At 45.7% G+C, this 23,731-nt stretch overlaps 1 protein-coding gene across 5 annotated transcripts in view; it reads left to right on the top strand.

Moving 5' to 3' along the window:
- The window catches only part of LOC107373975 (transmembrane channel-like protein 3), a 296,837-nt gene that overhangs the window by 89,648 nt on the left and 183,458 nt on the right, over positions 1-23,731 (top strand). For all 5 annotated transcript variants that reach the window (XM_070554580.1, XM_070554581.1, XM_070554582.1 and 2 more), the window contains one exon: positions 9,930-10,040. In XM_070554580.1, coding sequence (XP_070410681.1) covers positions 9,930-10,040 — 111 coding nt within the window. The remainder of the gene's footprint in view (positions 1-9,929; positions 10,041-23,731) is intronic.

Here is a 23,731-nt window from a genome sequence, read left to right as displayed (position 1 = left end):
CAGCTCCGGTCCAGCTCGCAAGTGGGGGCTTGGGGTACAAGGTCCGACGTCTCCTGGACGTCCGCTCCCGGGGTCGGGGGTTCCAGTATCTCGTCAACTGGGAGGGCTATGGACCTGAACACCGGCAATGGATTCCCTGTTCCTGGATTGATGACCAGTAGTTGGTGTGGGATTTCGAGGCTTCTCGTGCCTCCTCCTCCTCCTCCTCGGGGCCGCCGGGTGACGCCCCTTGAGACGGGGGTACTGTCATGGCCTGAGGTATATCGTTCCCCACACTAACCCTTCTCCTGCAGGTGGGCGGCACCAGAGAGCAGCCCTGCTGCAGCCACTCAGCTGCAATCACCGGCTGGCTATATGAGGAGCAGTCTGAGACCTACATGACGTCGGATGATTAACTCGTTAGGGTATACGACCTAGTCTCGAGCTCTGTCGCTATCTTTGTGCATGTTTGTTTTTTGTGCCTCTAGTGATTGCTATTGCAGATATCACTCTACATCATCTCTCCAGCCATAACCAACGGATCTCTTCTCCACATCGTCTCATCTGCTCAGCCAGCCGACCCCCCGCCTGCCTCGCTTAATGTTTGGACTCCTCATTGTCTTCATTCCTCGTCTAGAAGGCTTGGACCCTGTTTTGAGCTCCTCTCCCCCTCAGGCCAGACCTACCCTCTCCTCTGCATCTACACCTCTCGACCATAAAGCAAGACTGCATCAGTTTGCACCATTTACTCTCCCAACTGCCGTTTTCCTCCCCTTCCTGATTTTCTCCCATTAGATTCTGCTCCCGTACATCAGAGCTTCCTCGAGAGTGCCTCACCTGTCATCACCTTGTTTAATAAATATTATTACTATTTCTTACCTTGTCTCCCAGCTCTGATTCTGCATGTGGCTTAGAAAATTAAATGCTAACATGACAACGAGGGGCAAATTAATGAACCAACAAACACAGAAGACAAGACTTAACTGCACAGGGCTGAGTGATTAAGGGAAGTGGGCAAAGGTGGGACTATTAAACTGAGAGGAGAAGCAGAACCAAGCGGGGGGAAATCAAAACCAACACCTGTAAAACAAAAGTTACTGAACCTAAATACTGTAGAAATAAGGACAGAGGAGACCAAAGATAAATAAACTAAAGTGTTATACAACAAAATACACTTAAAGGCTGGGGGATAAAATACCTAATCAGAACAAATGGCATAACATGGAGGGGAACTATGAGGGGACACAGGAGACAAGGACACGGAACGTGACATGCGGCTGATATGTGGGGAGCTGGGGACGTACCCTGTAACTTGAATCTCTATTTTTCCATGGACGAACTGAAATTGGCTGCTCCATCTGGGAGGGATACTTGCCCTGGGAGGGATGGACTGGGGTATCCACTGCTTCAGCATGCAGGTGGCCTCTTCTTGGAGGAACTTTTGGCCTTATATAACACTGTGTGGGATTTGGGCCGTTTTCCCCCTGTTCTTCCTTTTTTGAAGCCAGGTAAGCCCTCCGGGTCCCCGGACTCCTACAGACCTATCGCTTTGACCTGTCTGTAAAGTGATGGAGCTCATGGTCTCCTCGAGGTTGATGCACTTCCTGAAGCACGGTGGCTTTTTTGCAAGGTACCAGAGTGGGTTACGAAAGGGGTGTTCCATGATGGATGCTGCGGCGCCCCTGTATTTGGAAATTAGGCAAGCTATGGTGAATAAGGATGTAGTGTTGGTGGTGTTCCTTGACATCAAAAAGGCCTATGATATGTTGTGGAGGGACGGGCGTCTGATCTCCCTGTACAGGGCCAGGGTTCGTGGGAGGATGTTGCTCTGGGTTAGGGGTTTCTTGTTTAATAGGATGATCCAGGTTAGGGTGGGTTCTGAGTTGTTGTTCCCTGCGGGGGAGCGTGATTAGCCCGGCACTTTTTAATGTGATGGTCAATGGCTTGTTTGACACATTGGGCGGTGGTGAAGGGAGGTCCATGTTTGCTGATGATGGGGCATTTTGGATGCAGGGCAGGAACCTTCAGTTTTGTTCCATCAGATGCAGGATGGCTTGGATGGTGTGGTGGCTTGGTCGAGGCATTGGGGCTTTAAGTTGTCCCCGACCAAATCTCAGTTCATGATTTTTGGGTTTAAGTGGAATGTCCCGTTGGTGGGTTTGAGGTTGGGTGGGCAGCAGCTGGAACATGTGTCCACTTATAGGTACCTGGGCATGTGGCTGGATGAGAGGCTGACCTGGGCTGTCCATGTTTGTTACCTGGAGGCCAGATGTGGATGTGTCTTGAACGTGATGTGGTGTTTGGCCAAAACGGATTGGGGGGCAAGCAGGAGCACCTTGTTGATGGTGTATAGGGCTGTGATTAGGTTGGTCCTGGATTATGGGTGTTTCCTGTATGGGTCGGCTGCCCCTACTACCCTGAAACAGTTAGACATCTTGCAGGCGGCAACTTTGAGGGTGTGTGGGTGTGTGGTTGTGTGGTGGTGCATTTCAGTCGACCCCAGTTGAGGCCTCTGCATTTGCAATTTCGTCAGGTCAAACTGGGTCTTCGGTACTTGATGAGGGTCAGGAGTATGGGACTGGCTTCCCCTGTGTTGGGCCTGTTGGACCAGCATTGGGAGTCTGGAAGGCGGGGTTAGTTCGGTCGGGGTGGGTGGATTGTCTGGACAGGGACAGGGCAAACTCACTGGACTTCCTCTGTTGGCTCGTTGGTTCACACGTAATGTGGTCTGACATTCCACCATGGCTGCTGCTTGTGCTGGAGGTGGATTTAACCTTTATGGGGCATGGCCACAGTAGTGGGGTTGCTGGTGATTTTCAGGATTTAATAAGGTTGAAATGGGGTTCTTATTTGCAGCTGTATATGGACAGTTCGAAAGATCATGACAGTAGATGGGTGGCGGTGGGTTTGGTGGTTCTGCACCTGTGCTTTAGCTATGGTAGTCGGATCTGGTACCATTGCTCGGTGTTTGCTGCTGAATTGGTGGCTATCATCTGCTCCTTGCTTTGGGTGGGGGAACATGTCCCAGAGCGTGCTTGGTCTGCTCTGACTCTGCGGCTGCATTGGAGGCTCTGTCGGGAGCAGGATCCGGCTCTAGACCAGATCTGGTGTCTTTAGCCAGGATGTTGCTTCATGAGCTGCGGGCTTGTGATTGTGAGGTTTGTTTCGTTTGAGTCACCACACATGTGGGGGTGGTGGGCAACAAGCAGGTGGACTCATTGGCAAAGGTGGCGCTTAAGTGCTGTACAGTGGGGTTGGAGATTGATATGGGATCCCCTGAGTATTGTTCTGCAAATGGCAGCGAGGTCATTCCTCTTGGGATGGTGGGGTGATGGGCAGGGGATTTTATAAGTTCAATTCAATTCAGATTCAATTCAAAAATATTGTATTGATCCCAGAGGGAAATTGATTAAAGTTGCACTGGATGGTGGGTGGACATGGGTCAGCTCTTGATTTGAGGAGGAGGGACTCAGCGGTCCTGACTGAGGTTGGGCCATAGTGGTCTTCATGGCGGGCTGTTTTTAGTAGGGAAACACTGAAATGGGAGGTGAGATTGTGGGGAGCTTGAGACTGTTGGTCATGTTCTACTGCGCTGTGGAAGGTATGACCGTGAGTGGGGGACCCATTTCAGGAGGTTGGGGACTACAGGTCTGTCTGTTTTTTCCCTGCGGTCCTTGTTGGGAATGGAGGATTGGTGTAGGGTGAGGTCTCTGTTGTGTTTTCTGCGTGAGACTGGGGTTTATGACAAGCTGTGATGTCTATTGGCTGTGAGTTGTGCGGTTGCGGCAGCAATACGCCTCATGGGCATCTAGCCTGCCTTTCTCAGTGAAGAAGAAAAAGAAGAGCCAGAGTAGAGAGCAGCTGGGGTGGCAGACATGACAGCGGGCTGAGACAGAGACGCTTTATATGTGAGAAGGAGGATCTTAGAATCTATTCTGAATTTAACAGGTAGCCAATGTAGGGAAGCTAAGACAGGAGAGATATGATCTCTCTTTTTAATTCTCATCAGAACTCTAGCTGCAGCATTTTGGACAAGCTGAAGACTTTTAACTACATTCTGTGGACTTCCTGAGAGTAATGGATTACAGTAATCCAGTCTTGATGTAATAAATGCATGAACTAGTTTTTCAGCATCACTCCTGGAAAGGATGCTTCTAATCTTAGCAATATTCCGAAGGTGGAAAAAGGAAATCCTACAAACCTGTTTAACCTGGGATTTGAATGACATGTCCTGGTCAAAGATAACACCAAGGTTCCTTGCTTTGTTCTCAGAGATTAATGTAATGCCATTCAGGTCAGGCGATTGGCTAAGCAATTTCCTTTTCTGGATTTCTGGTCCAAAGATGAGAACTTCCGTCTTGTCTTGATTTAAAAGCAAAAAGTTTAGAGTCATCCAATTTTTTATGTCCTCAAGACAAGCCTGTAATCTACCCAACCGATTAGGTTCATCAGGGTTAATGGATAAATAGAAAGAAAGAAAGAAAGAAAGAAAGAAAGAAGGAAAGAAAGAAAGAAAGAAAGAAAGAAAGAAAGAAAGAAAGAAAGAAGGAAAGAAAGAAAGAAAGAAAGAAAGAAAGAAAGAAAGAAAGAAAGAAAGAAAGAAAGAAAGAAAGAAAGAAAGAAAGAAAGAAAGAAAGAAAGAAAGAAAGAAAAACAACATTTCACATAGCACCTCTCAAGATAAAAGTCACAAAATCAAAAAAAAAATTTAAATATAAAAACTATTTTAAAAATGTTTAAAATGAGAAAAAAAATCTGATTAAAAAATGGAAGGAAAGAGAGAAATCAGTGGATCCCGGGATAGGTGATATAGGTAGAAAGAGCAGAACAAGGAGAGGAAGCTGATGAAGGTCCCACCCAAACCTGAGCAGGTGAGTTTAAAGGAGACCACTGATCTCAGGCTCAGGGGGAGAGAGGTCCAGAGTCTGGGGGCCACAGCAGCAGATGATCTGTCACCTTTGACCTTTAGCCTGGTGCTGCACAACCAGTAGCTTTGATCACTGGACCTCAGGGACCTGCTGGGGGTGTAGGGACTGAGAAGATCACCAATGTAAGATGGTGCTTGTCCATGTAAGGCCCTATAGACCAGAACCAGGATCTTGAAATGAACCCTGAAGTTGACTGGCAGCCAGTGAAGCTGGAGGAGAAGCGGGGTGATGTGGGTGTGTTTGGAGGACTTGGTCAGAAGCCGAGCACAGGCGTTCTGAACCACCTGTAGACGGTTCAGGGAGGTTCTGCTCAGACACGTGAAAAGAGAGTTACAGTAGTCTAAGCGTGAGGAGATGAAGGTGTGGAGAACTGTCTCAAGTTCAGAGCGGGACAGAATGGGACTCAGCTTAGCAACGTTCCTGAGATGGAAGAAGGAAGAGCCAACAAGAGAACTGACATGAGAATCCAGGGTGAGAGCTGGGTCAAAGGTCACGCCAAGATTCCTATACCATACGTAAACTTGGAGACGGCCACAGAAAAGGAGCGCTCAGAGAGATAAGAGGAGAACCACTCCAGAGCAGATCCTGATAGGCCTACCCAGTCTCTCAGCCTCTCCAGTAGCAGGTGATGGTCAACAGTGTCAAAGGCTGCAGTCAGGTCCAGCAGGACCAGAACAGAACAGTCCCCTGCATCACTGTGAGTCAGAAGGTCATTAGAGACCCTAAGAAGAGCTGTTTCAGTAGAATGAGCTCTACGAAAACCTGACTGGAAGCTATCATAGATGTTATGTTCATCAAGAGCAGCTGTGAGTTGTTTAGCCACAACCTTTTCCAAGATCTTGGAGATGAACGGAAGTTTAGAGATGGGTCTGAAGCTGCTATGGAGAGAGGGGTCCAGACTCGGTTTTTTAAGAAGCGGGTGGATGACAGCGTTCTTAAAATAAGCAGGGACCTGACCAGAGACCAGAGAAGCATTAATTATAGAGAGCACGCTGGGACCGATGGACTGAAAAGCACTTTTAAACAAAGATGAGGGTAAGATGTGGAGGGGGCATGCAGAGGTCTTCATAGAGTTAACTAGTTTGGTTAACTCAGGCAAAGAAACAGGAGCAAAGCTATCTAGGATGATGGGCCTGGTTGGAGTCGGGAGAGGCGGCGATAAGGCTGAAGGAGAGATGCTAGATCTAACCTTATTGACTTTGTCCACAAAGAAAGACAGAAAGTTCTCACAGTCTGCAACAGAGTGGATGGAGGCTGTAGGAGAGGCAGGAGAGACGATGCTGCTGATGGTGTTAAACAGCACCTTGGGGTTCCCTTTGCTCTGGGACACCAGGTTGGAGAAATAGGAAACCCTGGCGTCTCTGACTGCAGAGTTAAAGGATGTCAGAAGATCCTTTAGGTGCAGCAGATGGACGTGGAGACGGGTTTTCTTCCACAAACGCTCAATGTTTCTGCATTGGCGCTTCAGGCTGTCATTAAACCAGGGAGTAGGGTTCACTGCAGGAACTGATCTGGTTCTGACAGGACAGATGTTGTCCAGCATGGAGAGGCAGTGCTCGTTAAACTGAGAAGTTAAGGAATCTGGGTCAGAATGATTGTTTTTTACATTTGCTCGTGAATTTCAGAACAAACACTTCTGAAACTTATTGAACATTTAACATTCAAAACTTATTAAAAAAACTTTCTAGTATTTTTCATGATGTCTTATGATCCAAATCACTGCCAGCCCCATGGATTGGCCCTTTCATCGTTGGTCCCCTGCGAGAAGTCCGTGATTACGGACTTGGGTGTCAAGATAGACTCTGGTCTACGATTTGATATTCAGGTGAACTCTGTTCTTGTCTCTATCAGTTGTCTCAATCTAATATTAAGTCGATCTTAACTAAACAGGAGTTGAAAACTGTAGCCAGTGCCTTCATCATGTCTAGGCTAGAGTACTGCAACTCCCTGTATGCTGGCTTGAGCCCGTCCTTAACGACTCCGCTCCAGCTGGTCCAAAACGCTGTTGCCAGATTTATTTATGAGCCCGTAAGTGGGAGCGTGTCACTCCCCTCCTGACAGATTCGGACTGGCTACCGGTGAAGAGTTGCATCTTGTTCAAAATCCTGGTCCTTGTTTTTCAGTCCCTATCTGGATCAGCGCCAGCATATTCAGCCTCCCCGCTAACCCGTCATGTCCCTGCAAGATCGCAACGTTCGGGTCAGAGTGACCTTTCGGTGGTATCGCGATCAAAGCGTAAGCCTAGGGGTGATCATGAGTTTGCAGTTCTGGGTCTTCCACAAGACATCAAGCCGTCCACATCGCTGCCCGCTTTTGTTTGGTTGGTCGGTCGGTCGGTCGGTCGAACCAAGCAACATAAAATCCTCATATGAATAAAGATGATGATATTAAATGAAATACTAGCTAAATGTGATGAAAACACAGTTATGAATAGTCCGAACTAAAGGGAAAAATGTAGAAACAGAAATTAGAGGTCAGAGGCGACGGCAGGAAGAGAGCCTCACAAACGTAACGTTTTTAATCGGAGAGAAAATTGGTGCAGATGGAAATTTGCTCAAACAAAATCACGGGAGATGTCTGAAAGTTTGGAAATGTTTATCGTTTGTTAAAAAAAACAGCATTTCAGGGATTAGTGTTAAGGAGCTATTAACACAGATATGAGCTTACTGCTCCCACAATTATTCACTGAGGATGTGTCTGTTAAACGTCAGCTCCTGAACCCTAAATCAGGTCCGAATAACCGCCTCACCCCACCTTCAGTACTCCTGAACCCATGCGCTCTGCACTAACGCAGCTACTCCAAAGCTGGCGCAGCTGGACAACATTCATGCACAGTCGCAGTTGGCCTAAATAGATAATGTGATATAAACCATATATTACTATGCATTACTGTATTTGAGTATTTATTAAGCATAACACATCCCAGCCCTACTTGTTTTTTTTACTAGAGCGAGTGTTATCAGCTGGGTGATGAAATATACCCACTGTAATGCGATCATGGACCACTAGGGGTATGAGTATCACTGGTTGGCAATCACTGGCCTAGCTAAAAGTTATGAGGATCCAGCCAACAAAGATGGAAGCCCAGCTAGCCATGGCATTAGCCCAGGTGGCAGAGGCCCAGCCAGCAATGGTAAAGGCCCAGATAGCAGAGATGGAAGCTGTACTGTAGCTTTAAACAATGTATCTGTATATAAGATAATATCATACAATGTTGTAATAACTGCAGCTGAACAGAATGTGTCGTCCTTTTTCATTTGGAGCCCCGAAGAAGAAATGCCACCTTAGAGGCTGTGGAGAGGCAGCTGGACTGTTGTCTAGGAGTCATCAATTACAAGGTGACTCTGTGGAGACTCCATTCTCCTACAACAGCATTGTGCTATTATACGTGGGTTTAGGAATGTGTCTTTACCAAAGTAGGACTTTTCAGGGATGCTGTTGTGGACTTGTAAGCAGTGGGCAGAGGCCAGAAAGGCAAAATCACTATTGGGCTGCATGGTTCTCCGTCGGTCTTCTGCTGTCTGTGTTTAACATGGACTGTATTGTAATAAACCTGTTATCTGTTTAGCTTAAACTTTTTCATCACTGAGTACAACCACGCCAAGATACAGGACCAGCTCAGCATGCACATCAACCACAAAGCCCAGCTGGCTGTGGTGTTTTCTCCACTAGCGGTAAGGACCCAGCTAGCACTGAGGATGGTCCAGCTAGCCGTGGGGCTAATTCAGTAACAGGTTGAGGCCCAGGATTTGGTTGAACATCACCGGCCAAGAGAAGTAAATAACCTGCTCCTGTTTCTGCTCACCTGGGGGTGTCCTGGCATGGCCACAGTCCACTGACTCCATTTGGTTGGGTATAGGATTTGATTGGGTTTACGCAGAGCTCAGTAGAAGATGAAGAGTTGTCCATGCTGTAAAGCAGGATGTTGATGGAACAATCCAAGGCCTTTGGGATGGCTTTTTCAGCAAACTCACAGGACCGGCCAAACTGTGTCTGCACCGTGGCAGCCATTTTATTACACATTTAGTTATGTGACAGCTGTTTTTCCACCAAACGATTTAATGAGTAAAATAATTAGTGGATGAGGAACATGTGTGGACGCGGTTCCCCCACTCTACCTCTAGATGCTGTGCCTATGCATGGTCCGAAGTTCTCTTATATTTAGAAACATTTGCACACAGGAACAAAATGACACAATGTGTACATTTGATCTTACGCACCATATACACACACATCTGTCTGTAAGTGCGGTTGATAAATGAGGCCCCCTGGTCTGAATAGTCCAACGATTAGAGCAAGAATAGGAACCAAGGAACCAAATGGAGCTCACATGGTTCTGGACTTTTGCCTGAGAGAGACTCGTGGATGTTTAATGTTGTTCTGGATGAATCCACTGCCACACCAGATTCAAAGTGGGTGCTGAAGAGGAGCTCTATTTCAGCCAAAGGTTTCAAATCTCCAACTGAAATAACTCGAAGTCTACCAGGGTTTCTGAGAGATAGAAGAGTTTCCACTTTCCAGATCTAGAAAGTCAAAGTCACGCTTCAAGCTCCTCTTCAGCGTTCCGATGGCGCTCACTGTCAGCAGCAAGATGGGGCGAATGTGTGAGAAAAACACGAATGGAAAAAACATTATGTCGTTGTCAAGTTTTTGCTTCTTGTGATTGTGTGACCTGGCATGGCAGACCTTCATAAACACAATGTACCGTTTTCTGCAGGTTTATGAGCTCACAACACACAAAGCTTCTGTACTTTATACACCTAGCTAGCCATCATGCTATGTGCTACAGCCCCCCAAATGTCACCTGGCAAGGGTCCATCAATATATGATCTGATTACTTTTCTGGTGTAGTTTCTGTGCTACACCAGAAAAACTTAACAAACTAAAGTCAGTAAATAAATGGGTTAAAATGGTGTCATGACGAGTTTATAAACACGAAGCAAACTGAAAAAACAAATACACAAAGCCCTTTATAATACCGTAGAATTTTGCACATTAAGGCTGTTGTTCTTTGCTTTTCAGATCCAACAACTTCTACCTGACTATGTTACTGTTCATGCTGTTCCTGTGTATGCTGCCCACCATCTTCGCTATCGTCAAATACAGACCATCTCAGCACTGTGGGCCGTTCAGGTAAACACACGAGTGGCTGACTGTCCATGTTTGCTTCTGTTATTATTTAATAGAGACAAAGTGCTTGAAGTTTGTGTGTGTGTGTGTGTGTGTGTGTGTGTGTGTGTGTGTGTGTGTGTGTGTGTGTGTGTGTGTGTGCGTGTGTGGAAATGCATGTGTGTGTGTGTGTGTGTGTGTGTGTGTGTGTGTGTGTGTGTGTGTGTGTGAATGGCTACAGGAATGTGTGGGTGTCTGCTTTCAGGCATAGAGTAAATAATAAACAAAATTTCTATAAATATTCCCCCGGTTGATGGAATTTATACATAACACGCATGAAATTTTATCCACTTTCACAATTTGTCACCATTTTCTATGAAAGCTTCATTAATCATGACTTAAAGAAGAGAGAACGGGTAAAACCAGGAACGGAGATCGTCTCGGTAGTTATAAGGACCTATAGGGTACAAATCAAGCAAATCAAGACAAAGATGATCAGCATCAAAACAAGAAAAATAATAAAAAAAACTCTATGATGGGATAGAAAAGGTTCAGAATCAACACGATGAAGTGAGAACACAGCATGAGGTGCTGCATTTGTTTGTCTATTACGGATCGTAATCTCAATCCTGATAACTTTGTTTAAAGAATCATTCAAGACAAAGTGTAACGCAAAAATCATCATTTAAAGTCTGGACGAGGGGTCAGCAGTCAAATCCAGTACATCAAAGCCATTGGGTCTGGCAGGTTCAGAAGTCAACAAAGCAGTACACTGTACAAGTCAAACATTTATCATATTGCTAATACTAATCTTGATACATGGCATAATGCAACATGCAAATACAACAAAAATAATGAGAAAGATCACAACAGGATCAAATACTGAAACATCAAGTGAAACAAAGATCCAGAGGTAAGCCAATCTCAGAAGGCAAAACCTGCTGGGGCACTGACATCTTCAGCCTTCATCTGGTTGAAAAGAGGTCATTCATGTGCGTTAAGGTTACTGTGATGTGATCTGCCGTATCCGGTTCGAAGGACCAAATTATGTTAGAGATTTTATCAATAAACCAATCCCTGCAGCCAAGAGAAAAGAGAGACAGTTAAACCAGACAAGTCGCTGATTGCTTGAGGCTTACACTGCAAAGAGCTTCTGCCCTTGAAGTTTATTTATAACATGAGATAAGAAAAGAACAGAAGGTGTGTGTGTAGAAATGTACGCGCGCGCGCGCGCGTGTGTGTGTGTGTGTGTGTGTGTGTGTGTGTGTGTGTGTGTGAAAGGCTACAGGAATGTGTGGGTGTGTCTGAATAAATGAGAATGGTTTCAGACATAGAATAATACATGACACATTCATTTATTAGGATCAATGATCAAGAAATAATTAATATAAAATTTCTATAACAAGAAATCCATAAAACTTAATCAATTTCCCTCTGGGATTAATAAAGTATTTTTGGATATACTTTGAATTGAATTAAAAACCATAAAACAAACAAGTGTTCACTGCTCATTCTTAACTGAAGGCCAGGGAATAAAAGTGTGTTTTCAGACGAGACTTAAAAACAACAAGTGATGGAGCAGGTCTGACATGGAGTGGGAGCTCATTCCAAAGTTTTGGGGCAAGGACTGTAAAAGCACCTCTGGATTTCCGATGTGCTTTTGCAACAACAGCTGTTCTGCAGATCTGAGTGAGCGAGATGGGATATATGGCTGCAGAAGTTTGGACAGGTACATGGAGCGTTGCCATTTAGTGTAACGGGGTGAGTCGAGCTGGGCGAGAGTTTGGATGTGGCGTGGCTTTTAACCCAAGCGCAGAGTGACTGACGCCGAGTTGAATGGACACGCTGTTTAATCTGGGAGCCGGGTGCGCAGCTGTATGGTGACACAGCTGAACACGGCGACTCCTGGTCTGAGGCTGGTCTCTAAGAACAGGCAGGATTCTTAGATCTAGCTGGTCTGATCTGAACAGGCTTCGTGATCTGAGACAATCTGGTTTGGACTCTAGGTTAGGTTCGGTTCGAACGATGACTGAGTGAGTCGGCGTTGTGTGGCACTTCCTTAAATAGATTTGGCGGGTAACGTGAACCGGAAGCCTGGCGCTGGGGATGTTGGGTAATGGAGTCTGAGCGGCTCTGCGGTGCCTCCCTAGAGGAGGTTGACGGCTTAGAGGGAGGTTGCGTGACAGGAACCCCCACCCGAGAGACGGCCCCAGAAGTCCCAGAGCAGCGAGCCCAGAAGTCCGTTATGAGAGAGGGGTCCAAGATGACCCTCGACGGTTCCCATGAGCGCTCCTCCGGTCCGTAATCCGCCCAGTCCACCAGGTATTGCCATCCTCTGCCACGGCGACGAGCATCCAGCAGGCGCCGCACACCGTAAACACCATCACCGCTCACCCCACGAGGCGGTGGAGCGGGCTCAGGGGGGGAGCGAGAGGAGAGGTCCTAACCGGTCTCAGCTGGGAAACGTGGAAGACGGGGTGAACCTTGAGAGACTTGGGCAGGCAGAGGCGGTAAGCCATGGGGTTAATGACCTTCTCCACAGGGTAAGGACCCAGAAACCGTGGGCTGAGTTTCTCGGAGCCAGCGGGCAGATGCATGTTTCGAGTAGACACCTACATGTTATCGCCCGGCTGAAAGGTCGGACCAGGCCGGTGGCAGCGCTTATGCTGGCGTGAGTACTCCGTGTTAGCTCGTTTGATGGCAGCCCGAGCACGGATCCAAGCGAGGCGGCAACGTCGAACTAGGAGCTGGGCCGCAGGAACCTCCGTCTCCGGTTCCTGGTGAGGGAACAGAGGGGGCTGGTAACTGTTACACAGCTCGAACGGGGAAAGACCAGTAGCCGAGGAGACGTGGAGGTTATGGGACATCTCCGCCCACAAGAGATGCTTTGGCCATGTGGTTGGTTGGGAAGAGGCGAAGCAGCGTAGGTACCGCCCGAGCTGCTGGTTGGCGCGTTCGGTCTGTCCATTGGTCTGGGGATGATTGCCAGACGAGAGGCTGCTACTGGCACCGACCAGCCGGCAGAAGGCTTTCCAGAATCTGGACATGAATTGGGGTCCTCCATCCGAGACAATGTCCTGAGGGAACCCATGGAGACGGACCACCTGCTCCAGAAGGACCTCGGCCTTCTGCTTGGCGGTGGGCAGGCCGGATAGAGCCACCAGGTGGACCGCCTTGGAAAACCTGTCCACGATGGTCAGGACGGTGTCGAGCTGGTTGACGGGAGGCAACCCCGTAACGAAGTCCAGGCCTATGTGGGACCAGGGTCTGTGTGGGACAGGAAGAGGGTGGAGGTCGCCAGCCGGGGGTTGGTTCAGAGTCTTAGAACGGGCGCAGGTGGAACATGCAGCCACGTATTTATGGACATCCTTGGCCATGGAGGGCCACCACAGGGCCCATCGTAGGAACTGGAGGGTGCGGGTCTCCCTCTGGTGACCAGCCAAACGGGAAGCATGTCCCCATGCTAGGGCCTCAGACCGGCAGCTGGATGGTACATACAGTCGGTTGGAGGTTGTGTCAGCAGGTGCGGGCTCGGTGGGCAGAGCCGCTTGGATGGCGTCCTCCACTGGCCAGTGAAGGGCTGCAACGAACCTCTGGGCAGGTAAAATGGGCGGTGGTTCCTTGACGGGTGCAGCTTGGGCGTGACGGCGGGAAAGGGCGTCCGCCTTCAGATTCTTAGAACCAGGGCGATAGGCCAGATGAAAGTGGTAAGATTCGAAGAACAGAGCCCACTGGGCTTGACGGGGATTGAGTTGGCATTCTGGATATGAATTAGGTTTTGGTGGTCTGTCCAGATGGTAAATGGGTCCTGGGCACCCAATAGCCACTGCCTCCACTCCTCAAGCGCCCATTTAATAACCAGGAGCTCCCTGTCCCCCACCCCGTAATTTCTCTGGGTCGGTGTGAATTTCCGGGAGAAATAGGCACAGGGGTGGAGTTTGGAGTCCGGACCGCATTGAGATAGGACCGCCCCTGCACCCACCTTGGACGCATCCACTTCCACGATGAAAGGTTTTGTTGTGTCCGGATGAACGAGGAGGGGAGCGGTCGTGAAATGGTGCACCAGGGTTCGGAAAGCCTGCGTAGCCTCAGGACACAAACGGAAAGGGTGGGTCTGGTTGGATGACTTAGTTAGGGCAGTGAGCGGAGCGGCAATGGAACTGAAACCGCGGATAAAATGGCGGTAAAAGTTCGCAAATCCAAGGAAGCTCTGGAGCTGTTTTAGGGAAGTGGGTTGCGGCCATTGGGCGACAGCCTGGACCTTCTGGGGGTCCATTGAAAATCCTTTTGATGACACCACGAATCCAAGGAAGGAGATGGTCTCCTGATGGAAGGCGCATTTCTCCAATTTACAGTAAAGTCCGTTCTCCAGCAGCCGGGAAAGAACGGCTCGCACGTGTGTGATGTGCTCCTCCAGGGTTCGGGAGTAGATCAGGATGTCGTCAAGGTAAACAAACACCCACCGACCCAGCATGTCCCTCAGGACATCCGTGATTAGCCGTTGGAAAACCGCGGGGCTGTTACACAAGCCAAAGGGCATGACCAGGTACTCCCAGTGACCTGTCGGGGTGATGAAGGCGGTTTTCCACTCCTCGCCTTGTTTTATCCTGACCAAGTTGTACGTGCTGCGCAGGTCCAACTTGGTGAATATGGCGGATTGGGACACTACGTCCAGGGCGGTGGACAGGCTTCGTGATCTGAGACAATCTGGTTTGGACTCTAGGTTAGGTTCGGTTCGAACGATGACTGAGTGAGTCGGCGTTGTGCGGCACTTCCTTAAATAGATTTGGCGGGTGACGTGAACCGGAAGCCTGGCGCTGGGGATGTTGGGTAATGGAGTCTGAGCGGCTCGGCGGTGCCTCCCTAGAGGAGGTTGACGGCTGAGAGGGAGTTTGCGTGACATTTAGGGACTGATGAACAAATAAAATCATTTTAAAGAAGAAGGAGAAAATATCTTTTCTGTAGCGCCTGTCAAGATAAAAATCCTGAGGTGCTTCATAAAAACAAAAAAATGTCAAAAGAAAACTAAATTTAGAAAATGGTTCAAATATATTTAAAATGAGCAAACAATAGACAATTGTCATTAAAAAAATGTAAAGAAAGAGAGAGAGTGAACAGGAAAGAGGGAAATCAGTGGATCCTGAGGAAGGTGGAATAGGTGGGGAGAGCAGAATAAAGAGAGAGAGGTGAAGAAGGTCATACAAAAGCCAGCTTGGACAAGTGAGTCTTCAGCTGCTTTTTAAAGGAGACCACTGAGTCCACTGATCTCAGGCTCAGGGGGAGAGAGGTCCAGAGTCTGGGGGCCACAGCAGCAGATGATCTGTCACCTTTGACCTTTAGCCTGGTGCTGCACAACCAGTAGGCTTTGATCACTGGACCTCAGGGACCTGCTGGGGGTATAGGGACTGAGAAGATCACCAATGTAAGATGGTGCTTGTCCATGTAAGGCCCTATAGACCAGAACCAGGATCTTGAAATGAACCCTGAAGTTGACTGGCAGCCAGTGAAGCTGGAGGAGAAGCGGGGTGATGTGGGTGTATTTGGAGGACTTGGTCAGAAGCCGAGCACAGGCGTTCTGAACCACCTGTAGACGGTTCAGGGAGGTTCTGCTCAGACACGTGAAAAGAGACTTACAAAGGTGTGATGTCTGGGTTTAAAAAGGAATTTGACTGTTATCAAGTTATCAATGACTCTGATGCCATTGTTTAGTCTACACACCAGCACTCGGAGCGCGTGAGTGGACTTCTGATGTATCTGAAGGTCTTAGGCACCCTCAGCCAGTGTTGCCAACTTAGCGAACTTGTCACCATTTCTAACGACTTGTCAGACCCCCTTAACGATTTTTTTTTTTCAAAAAAGTGCCTAGCGAAAAATCTGGCGACATTTCTGACCCCCCCCCCACCCCCACCCCCCACCCCCCAGCTACTTGGACTACAACTTTGTAGCAGACTTTACCTGCAGATTAGAGATGCATGTGAAGCGACAGGCCCGTCCTTCCTTCCAGAGGAAAATAATCTGCGCATGTGCGTGCAGCATGATCACGCTACCCCTGTTGGCCAATCAAACCTTTTGCAGGTTTTCTTTCACGAGTCCATTATTTGAGATAGCCACCGGAGCTTCATAAAGGGCGACCGCTCCTTCCGCCATCCTGCCGCATTTCGGCAGCTGAGCTCGGCTGGCACTGGCAGGCAGCGTCGCACTCACCCATGGCTTCTCGCACCACTTGTGGTGCATTCAAGGAGCATTGGAACTCTATGATGAGTTCAGTAACGTAGCACATTTAAAACTTTTATAAAAACAGAATAACACTGTAAGTCATTGGCAGGTCATTGGCAGTTTGCATGTAACGTTTCTGAATACTAAATACAACCTGCTTCTTTTTACACAAAAGTACTAAAAACAACAAAACCAAACAAAAACAAAGTATATATATAATCTTTTAGGTCAATATATAGCACTGAATCACAACAGATGAATACATCTCAAGGCACTTGAAAACTACAAGAGAAAATTCATTTTAATTCAGTCATACATACATTTCTTTCAATTTAATCTTTTGGTGTTTCAGAGTTCCATTCTCTTCAGACAAAATATAAATATTCCTTCCATTTTTTGTGCCATCATTCCTTGATGTTTTAAAGGCTGCTGTTTTGTATTCTATTGGGTTTTTATTTTAATAAAATATAAAAAATAAATTAAATAATTTTTTAAATAAAGTCACGTGGGTTTTATTTGATTTACTCTACAAGACCGGTAACGTCATCACGCAAACGTGGTGACGTCATCACGCAAACCAGATGACGTCATTGCGTCGTATGCAAATTAGCATGTGACATCATCTGGTGACATCTAGCGACTTTTGGGGGGAACTTCAGCTACTTTCAGTCAAAAACAGTTGGCAACACTGGCCTCAGCATACACACGACTGGTCAGAAGATACTTTCCATGTGATTTCTGGTGGATGGTTTCACGTCTGATGAGTGGGTGGTGGATTGAGCAAACACTAATTGTTGATTCAAAAGGATGTTCATGTGCTGCTAAAGTTATTCCACTGAAACATCTGGTTAGATTCTCCACAGGACGGTCATTTTGCATGAGCTGGGAGCTCTGGCTGAACTGGGAAAATAGGAAGTGATTCACTTTTAATGAAATGGTTGTTTATAAAGTTTGACCAACCAGATCTGAGATGTATGTATGTACAGATGTTTACCAAGACCCTTAGATGCCACACATTCCTCACACACTCAGAAGAGGCTGGTTCCACTCAGTGTGGAGTAAATGTGTTCAACATTCATTTGTTATACGTCGATATTAATATGTGAATGTAATTGATTATTAATCAATATTAAATCATCAAGTAGTATTTAAGATCTGAAATAAGTCATGAAACAATACACATTTATATTGATTAATTAATTATTAAATCACTTGAGATCGAACATTCATTGTATGTAACACAGAGGATGACTGAACAACCTGTAGATGGAAGAAATGATTTTGAGACTAAATAAGAATCATCTTCTAAGGAGTAAAAGTCTCGTCTTCTGCATGGACCTTGGAGCTGCAGCTCAGAAAAGGGAGTCAGGAGAAGGAGTTTATTACGACTACCTTCTGGTAGAAGGTTACAGCCTTTGTGTTGAGGGGAAAAGCACACAGTTAACCCTCGATAAAGCAGGCTGTGGAGACTAATAACCTCGTTGGCCTTTTCCAACGCTACAACAATCTTCAGGGTCTTTTTAGACAACAGATTTAAAGAATAGTTTAGTATTACAAATAAAATGAGTTTTCAACTATTACTTTCCTCCACCACTTCGCCCTCCACCAGCATCAGTAGGTTTTCATGTGGACTGCTGGGTTTCTCCTTCAAATTTTCTTCAAAGCCCCTGAAACAAAAGAAAAAACACAGATTGTAAGTTTCTGCCATCTGTCTGTCTATTCATCTGTCCACAGCCATGTTTGACAGAAAATGAAATACTGTTTGTATTTGTTCAATACCTAATACCTGGCTTGCTGGAGAGAAACAAGGTGGATAATTGTATTTGTTTAGTTCTGTAATGCAGATTTTATTTAACGTATCTAGTCTAGCATTCAACCATCCTTCTTGAGTTCTGAAGAATGGAGTCTGGTGCTCCTAAACCTGCTATCATAATCCACATTTAAAGAGAAAAACATGTGGAACAACTCTGGAATGTCTAACTGTGTACATCAAATTAAAACACAGACTACTGGTCATTTTAGTGCCATTTCTAAAACAATAAGTAAACCAGGAATAATCATCAAAGATTTACAGACTATTTGAGAAAAGTTACATTAGAGTGAAACATTCAATAAATAAATCTATGAATACCTGCACTGTCTCTTCTGTTAAATCTAAAAGTAACCCCACAGGTGTGACCGGATGAACCATCCATTAGCAATGTAACTTAAAGGCCATCCATCCATCCATCCATCCATCCATCCATCCATCCATCCATCCATCCATCCATCCATCCATCCACCCACCCACAATTGTGGGTCCAGAAAGGTTTATTAATCCAATTATTAAACCCAAATAATATTTAACACCAAGTCTAATTAGTAATCAGGTCCATTATAGGCTGCTGATTTGTTTTTTTATTAGCTTGAGTAAAACATCACCATTTTCCTCCTGCTCCTTCACATCATCACACAAACATGCAGGTTGGCCTTGGGGTATAGGAAAGTCCAGGAAGTGTGGGTATGGTTTTCAACTCTGCAGTCCCGTGGCAGCTTGCACCCCAGTTTTAATTTGCTCATTAAACAATCCCACCAACGACATTCCACTAAAATGTACCCTTAGGGCCTTGGGGGTGAGCACACTCAAAAGCACTGTGAATTCAGCCTCACTACTGGTGCCGGTGCCCATTTCCAATTTTAAGTCGCACCTAGACACTGGAGGTTCTGGGTAGAATTATGGTGCTGGTACCAGCTGGTGTAGGCCAGACGATGACTGCATTGCCCCCCCCCCCCCCCCCCAACCTTAGAATGCACTCTTAACAGCATGCATTAACACTACATTGGGCCTGGGGGCTTGCCATTATTATCTCCTGGGCCTCTGGAAATAGTGGTTCTTTGTTTTGTTTTGTGTAACCTGAAATGATAGACCCCTAAACATCATAGGCCCTTAAACATCAAAGGTCCCTAAACATCATAGGCCCTTAAACATCAAAGGTCCCTAAATATCATAGGTCCCTAAACATCATAGGTCCCTAAACATCATAGGCCCTTAAACATCATAGGCCCTTAAACATCAAAAGTCCCTAAACATCATAGGCCCTTAAACATCAAAGGTCCCTAAATATCATAGGTCCCTAAACATCATAGGTCCCTAAACATCATAGGCCCTTAAACATCAAAGGTCCCTAAATATCATAGGTCCCTAAACATCATAGGTCCCTAAACATCATAGGTCCCTAAACATCATAGGCCCTTAAACATCAAAGGTCCCTAAATATCATAGGTCCCTAAACATCATAGGTCCCTAAACATCATAGGCCCTTAAACATCATAGGCCCTTAAACATCAAAGGTCCCCAAACATCATAGGTCCCTAAACATCATAGGCCCTTAAACATCATAGGCCCTTAAACATCATAGGTCCCCAAACATCATAGGTCCCTAAACATCATAGGTCCCTAAACATCATAGGCCCTTAAATATCATAGGCCCTTAAACATGAAAGGTCCCCAAACATCATAGATCCCTAAACATCATAGGTCCCTAAACATCATAGGCCCTTAAACATCATAGGCCCTTAAACATCAAAGGTCCCCAAACATCATAGGTCCCTAAACAACATAGGTCCCTAAACATCATAGGCCCTTAAACATCAAAGGTCCCTAAATATCATAGGTCCCTAAACCTCATAGGTCCCTAAACATCATAGGCCCTTAAACATCATAGGCCCTTAAACATCATAGGCCCTTAAACATCAAAGGCCCTTAAACATCAAAGGTCCCCAAACATCATAGGTCCCTAAACATCATAGGCCCTTAAACATCATAGGCCCTTAAACATCATAGGTCCCCAAACATCATAGGTCCCTAAACATCATAGGTCCCTAAACATCATAGGCCCTTAAATATCATAGGCCCTTAAACATGAAAGGTCCCCAAACATCATAGATCCCTAAACATCATAGGTCCCTAAACATCATAGGCCCTTAAACATCATAGGCCCTTAAACATCAAAGGTCCCCAAACATCATAGGTCCCTAAACAACATAGGTCCCTAAACATCATAGGCCCTTAAACATCAAAGGTCCCTAAATATCATAGGTCCCTAAACCTCATAGGTCCCTAAACATCATAGGCCCTTAAACATCATAGGCCCTTAAACATCATAGGCCCTTAAACATCAAAGGTCCCCAAACATCATAGGTCCTTAAACATCATAGGCCCTTAAACATCAAAGGTCCCTAAATATCATAGGTCCCTAAACATCATAGGTCCCTAAACATCATAGGCCCTTAAACATCATAGGCCCTTAAACATCATAGGCCCTTAAACATCAAAGGTCCCCAAACATCACAGGCCCTTAAACATCATAGGCCCTTAAACATCAAAGGTCCCTAAATATCATAGGTCCCTAAACATCATAGGTCCCTAAACATCATAGGCCCTTAAACATCATAGGCCCTTAAACATCAAAGGTCCCCAAACATCATAGGTCCCTAAACATCATAGGCCCTTAAAAATCATAGGCCCTTAAACATCATAGGTCCCCAAACATCATAGGTCCCTAAACATCATAGGTCCCTAAACATCATAGGCCCTTAAACATCATAGGCCCTTAAACATCATAGGCCCTTAAACATCAAAGGTCCCCAAACATCATAGGTCCCTAAACATCATAGGTCCCTAAACATCATAGGCCCTTAAACATCATAAGCCCTTAAACATCAAAGGTCCCCAAACATCATAGGTCCCTAAACATCATAGGTCCCTAAACATCATAGGCCCTTAAACATCATAGGCCCTTAAACATCAAAGGTCCCTAAACATCATAGGCCCTTAAACATCAAAGGTCCCTAAATATCATAGGTCCCTAAACATCATAGGCCCTTAAACATCATAGGTCCCTAAACATCATAGGTCCCTAAACATCATAGGCCCTTAAACATCAAAGGTCCCTAAATATCATAGGTCCCTAAACATCATAGGTCCCTAAACATCATAGGCCCTTAAACATCATAGGCCCTTGAACATCAAAGGTCCCCAAAAATCATAGGTCCCTAAACATCATAGGTCCCTAAACATCATAGGCCCTTAAACATCATAGGCCCTTAAACATCAAAGGTCCCCAAACATCATAGGTCCCTAAACATCATAGGTCCCTAAACATCATAGGCCCTTAAACATCAAAGGTCCCTAAATATCATAGGTCCCTAAACATCATAGGTCCCTAAACATCATAGGCCCTTAAACATCATAGGCCCTTAAACATCAAAGGTCCCCAAACATCATAGGTCCCTAAACATCATAGGCCCTTAAACATCATAGGCCCTTAAACATCCTAGGTCCCCAAACATCATAGGTCCCTAAACATCATAGGTCCCTAAACATCATAGGCCCTTAAACATCATAGGCCCTTAAACATCAAAGGTCCCCAAACATCATAGGTCCCTAAACATCATAGGTCCCTAAACATCATAGGCCCTTAAACATCATAGGCCCTTAAACATCAAAGGTCCCCAAACATCATAGGTCCCTAAACATCATAGGCCCTTAAACATCATAGGCCCTTAAACATCAAAGGTCCCCAAACATCATAGGTCCCTAAACATCATAGATCCCTAAACATCATAGGCCCTTAAACATCAAAGGTCCCTAAATATCATAGGTCCCTAAACATCATAGGTCCCTAAACATCATAGGCCCCTAAATATCATAGGTCCCTAAACATCATAGGCCCTTAAACATCAAAGGTCCCCAAACATCATAGGTCCCTAAACATCATAGGTCCCTAAACATCATAGGCCCTTAAACATCATAGGCCCTTAAACATCATAGGCCCTTAAACATCAAAGGTCCCCAAACATCATAGGTTCCTAAACATCATAGGTCCCTAAACATCATAGGCCCTTAAACATCATAGGCCCTTAAACATCAAAGGTCCCCAAACATCATAGGTCCCTAAACATCATAGGTCCCTAAACATCAAAGGCCCTTAAACATCATAGGCCCTTAAACATCAAAGGTCCCCAAACATCATAGGTCCCTAAACATCATAGGCCCTTAAACATCATAGGCCCTTAAACATCAAAGGTCCCCAAACATCATAGGTCCCTAAACCTCATAGAACCCTAAACATCATAGGCCCTTAAACATCATAGGCCCTTAAACATCAAAGGTCCCCAAACATCATAGGTCCCTAAACATCATAGGTCCCTAAACATCATAGGCCCTTAAACATCATAGGCCCTTAAACATCAAAGGTCCCCAAACATCATAGGTCCCTAAACATCATAGGCCCTTAAACATCATAGGCCCTTAAACATCAAAGGTCCCCAAACATCATAGGTCCCTAAACATCATAGATCCCTAAACATCATAGGCCCTTAAACATCAAAGGTCCCTAAATATCATAGGTCCCTAAACATCATAGGTCCCTAAACATCATAGGCCCCTAAATATCATAGGTCCCTAAACATCATATGCCCTTAAACATCAAAGGTCCCCAAACATCATAGGTCCCTAAACATCATAGGTCCCTAAACATCATAGGCCCTTAAACATCATAGGCCCTTAAACATCATAGGCCCTTAAACATCAAAGGTCCCCAAACATCATAGGTTCCTAAACATCATAGGTCCCTAAACATCATAGGCCCTTAAACATCATAGGCCCTTAAACATCAAAGGTCCCCAAACATCATAGGTCCCTAAACATCATAGGTCCCTAAACATCATAGGCCCTTAAACATCATAGGCCCTTAAACATCAAAGGTCCCCAAACATCATAGGTCCCTAAACATCATAGGCCCTTAAACATCATAGGCCCTTAAACATCAAAGGTCCCCAAACATCATAGGTCCCTAAACATCATATATCCCTAAACATCATAGGCCCTTAAACATCAAAGGTCCCTAAATATCATAGGTCCCTAAACATCATAGGTCCCTAAACATCATAGGCCCCTAAATTTCATAGGTCCCTAAACATCATAGGCCCTTAAACATCAAAGGTCCCTAAACATCATAGGTCCCTAAACATCATAGGCCCTTAAACATCAAAGGTCCCTAAACATCATAGGTCCCTAAACATCATAGGTCCCTAAACATCATAGGTCCCTAAGCATCATAGGCCCCTAAATATCATAGGTCCCTAAACATCATAGGCCCTTAAACATCAAAGGTCCCTAAACATCATAGGTCCCTAAACATCATAGGTCCCTAAACATCATAGGTCCCTAAACATCATAGGCCCTTAAACATCATAGGCCCTTAAACATCAAAGGTCCCCAAACATCATAGGTCCCTAAACATCATAGGTCCCTAAACATCATAGGCCCTTAAACATCATAGGCCCTTAAACATCAAAGGTCCCCAAACATCATAGGTCCCTAAACACCATAGGTCCCTAAACATCATAGGCCCTTAAACATCAAAGGTCCCTAAATATCATAGGTCCCTAAACCTCATAGGTCCCTAAACATCATAGGCCCTTAAACATCATAGGACCTTAAACATCAAAGGTCC

This window comes from Nothobranchius furzeri, chromosome 9 (genome assembly GCF_043380555.1).
Source record: "Nothobranchius furzeri strain GRZ-AD chromosome 9, NfurGRZ-RIMD1, whole genome shotgun sequence".
Taxonomy (NCBI): domain Eukaryota; kingdom Metazoa; phylum Chordata; class Actinopteri; order Cyprinodontiformes; family Nothobranchiidae; genus Nothobranchius; species Nothobranchius furzeri.
Note: the sequence above shows the minus strand (reverse complement) of the source record. Positions and strands in the feature narration are given on the sequence as shown.